The following is a 2,027-nucleotide window of genomic DNA, read 5'->3' as shown; positions in this document are numbered from 1 at the left end:
CTGAGGATCCCCTGAGTTCTGACCGTCAACGTCAGAGGTTCAGGCCAATGTTGCATGTGCCCGCGATCGGCCGTCGCCTCCCAGCCGTGAACCCAGCTCACCTCCGGAGTCTCATGGCCGCGTCCCGGAGCGTTCACGACCACGTCCCCAGCCACGTCGCGCGGCTTCCCGACCAGACGTCGCCGCGCGCGTCCCGGATCTCGCCCGAGCGCCCGCGTGCTGCGTTCTGGGTAGGCCACGCGCCGTGTTCTGACGTCGCAGGCAACGTCCCGGACACGCGTAGTTGGACAGCTGGTCGCGCAGGCCGCGGCGTCTCGGGCCCGCGTCCCGGCCGGCCGCGGCGTCTCGGGCCCGCGTCCCGGCCGGCCGCGGCGTCATCCGTGGGTCTCGTCCCGGGACAATCGCCCGGCATCACGGTAGTGTCCCGGCGGCGTCTAAGATTCGCGCGCCGGGAAGTCGGCGCCGGAGTGCTTTCCGGGCCGCGCGGACCGCCGGGCCGCCGCTTCGCCGCGGACCCGGAGCCCCGTGGAACGCGCTTACAAATGGGACGTGCCTGACCCGCGTCCGGGCAGTGCGACGGAGCGAACATCTAACTGGACGGGACGCGTACTTATGACATCCTAGCTAGGGGGGAATTGCTCCGGCGCGGGGCCGTTGGCCGGGCGCCGGGCCGCGCGCGAGATCGCGCGCGCTTGGGGGGAGGTATCGGGCTCGCCGGAGCGCGTCATGACGACGCGGTTGCTGAGCTCGTCGCCCGCGCGCGCCGTCTAGGCGCGGGCCGCGACGTACTTGAGGCCGAGCGCGGTGCCGAGCGTCCAGGCGAGCGCCTCGGCGCTGCCCTTGTTGGCGCCGCCGCGCGCGAGGTCGAGGACGGCCGGGGCCGCGGAGAGGAGGAGGCAGGCCGCCGTCGCGGACGTGACCGTCGCGATGGTGCCGCCGAGCGAGGAGCCGTCGCCGCCCTCGAGGGGCACGATCGTCTTGTGCTTCCACTTCTTCACGGGGTCGAGGAGCATGCTCTGGACGGGGCCGCGGACCGCGTTGAGCATGTCGGCGATCTCCTTGGGGATCTTGACGCCGAGGACGGAGTCGGCCTTCGGGAGCGTGAGGAAGCCCTTGTGGTAGTCGCGGATGCTCTCGGCGGTCGAGAGGAAGAGGTTGATCGCGCAGAGCGCGACGTAGACGACGAAGACGATGCCGCTGATGTTGACGCTGAGGTCGACGAGCTTGTCGAGGGTCGCCTACGAGGGGCCGCGAAGGTGAGGGGTCGCGAGCACGAGTCGCGCGCGTTCGAGGACCGCGCCCCGAGTTGAAGAACAGAACACGCGATCGCTCGGAGCGCGCGGCCCGCGCGCGCGAGGCGCGGGGCCGGGCGAAGGCGTTGGCCTCGGGCCGTGATGGCGGGGGAGGGATGAGACGCGGGCGCGCACGGAGTCGCCCGTGAGCACGTCGCGGATGAGCGCGGGCATGCCGAGGTTCAGGTCGATCCACCAGACCGCGGCGTCCGCGAGGCTCTGGGGCACGGCGAGCACCCACCCGGAGACCTCGGTGAGGGCGTCGACGCCCTTGGTGAAGACCTCCATGGCGGGGTCGATCACGATGGCGAGCGGCGAGGGAGCCGGGGCGGCGGCGGCGGCGGCCGAGGCGGTACCGAAGAGGGCGAGAAGCTTGTACATGTTGTTATTATACCTGTGCGTGGACGCGTGTGTGTGTAGCGGGTGGTGGTGGCGGGGAGGAGGGGCGGGGAAGCGTGGGAGAAGGATTGGGACGGGTGGACGGCGGGGCGCGCGCGCAAACTCACACGATCTTTGGAACTGTGCTCTCCGAGTTCTGACCGTCAACGTCAGAGGTTCAGGCCAATGTTGCATTTTTGCCAGCGAGCGGCCGTCGCCTCCCAGCCGTGAACCCAGCTCACCTCCGGAGTCTCCTGGCCGCGTCCCGGAGCGTTCACGACCGCGTCCCCAGCCACGTCGGCGCAGCTTCCCGACCAGACGTCGCCGCGCGCGTCCCCGGATATCGCCCGAGCGGTC

At 71.0% G+C, this 2,027-nt stretch overlaps 1 protein-coding gene across 1 annotated transcript; it reads right to left on the bottom strand.

Moving 5' to 3' along the window:
* Positions 1–789: 789 nt before the first annotated feature.
* Positions 790–1,673, bottom strand: AURANDRAFT_68367 (hypothetical protein; the record flags this gene model as incomplete). Its single annotated transcript, XM_009044033.1, has 2 exons — positions 790–1,238; positions 1,428–1,673. Coding segments are annotated over 2 exons (695 nt in total), but the record flags the coding sequence as incomplete, so codon positions are not given.
* Between the last annotated feature and the right edge of the window lie 354 nt (positions 1,674–2,027).

The sequence above is a fragment of the Aureococcus anophagefferens genome (assembly GCF_000186865.1).
Source record: "Aureococcus anophagefferens unplaced genomic scaffold AURANscaffold_109, whole genome shotgun sequence".
NCBI classification, from domain to species: Eukaryota; class Pelagophyceae; order Pelagomonadales; family Pelagomonadaceae; genus Aureococcus; species Aureococcus anophagefferens.
Note: the sequence above shows the minus strand (reverse complement) of the source record. Positions and strands in the feature narration are given on the sequence as shown.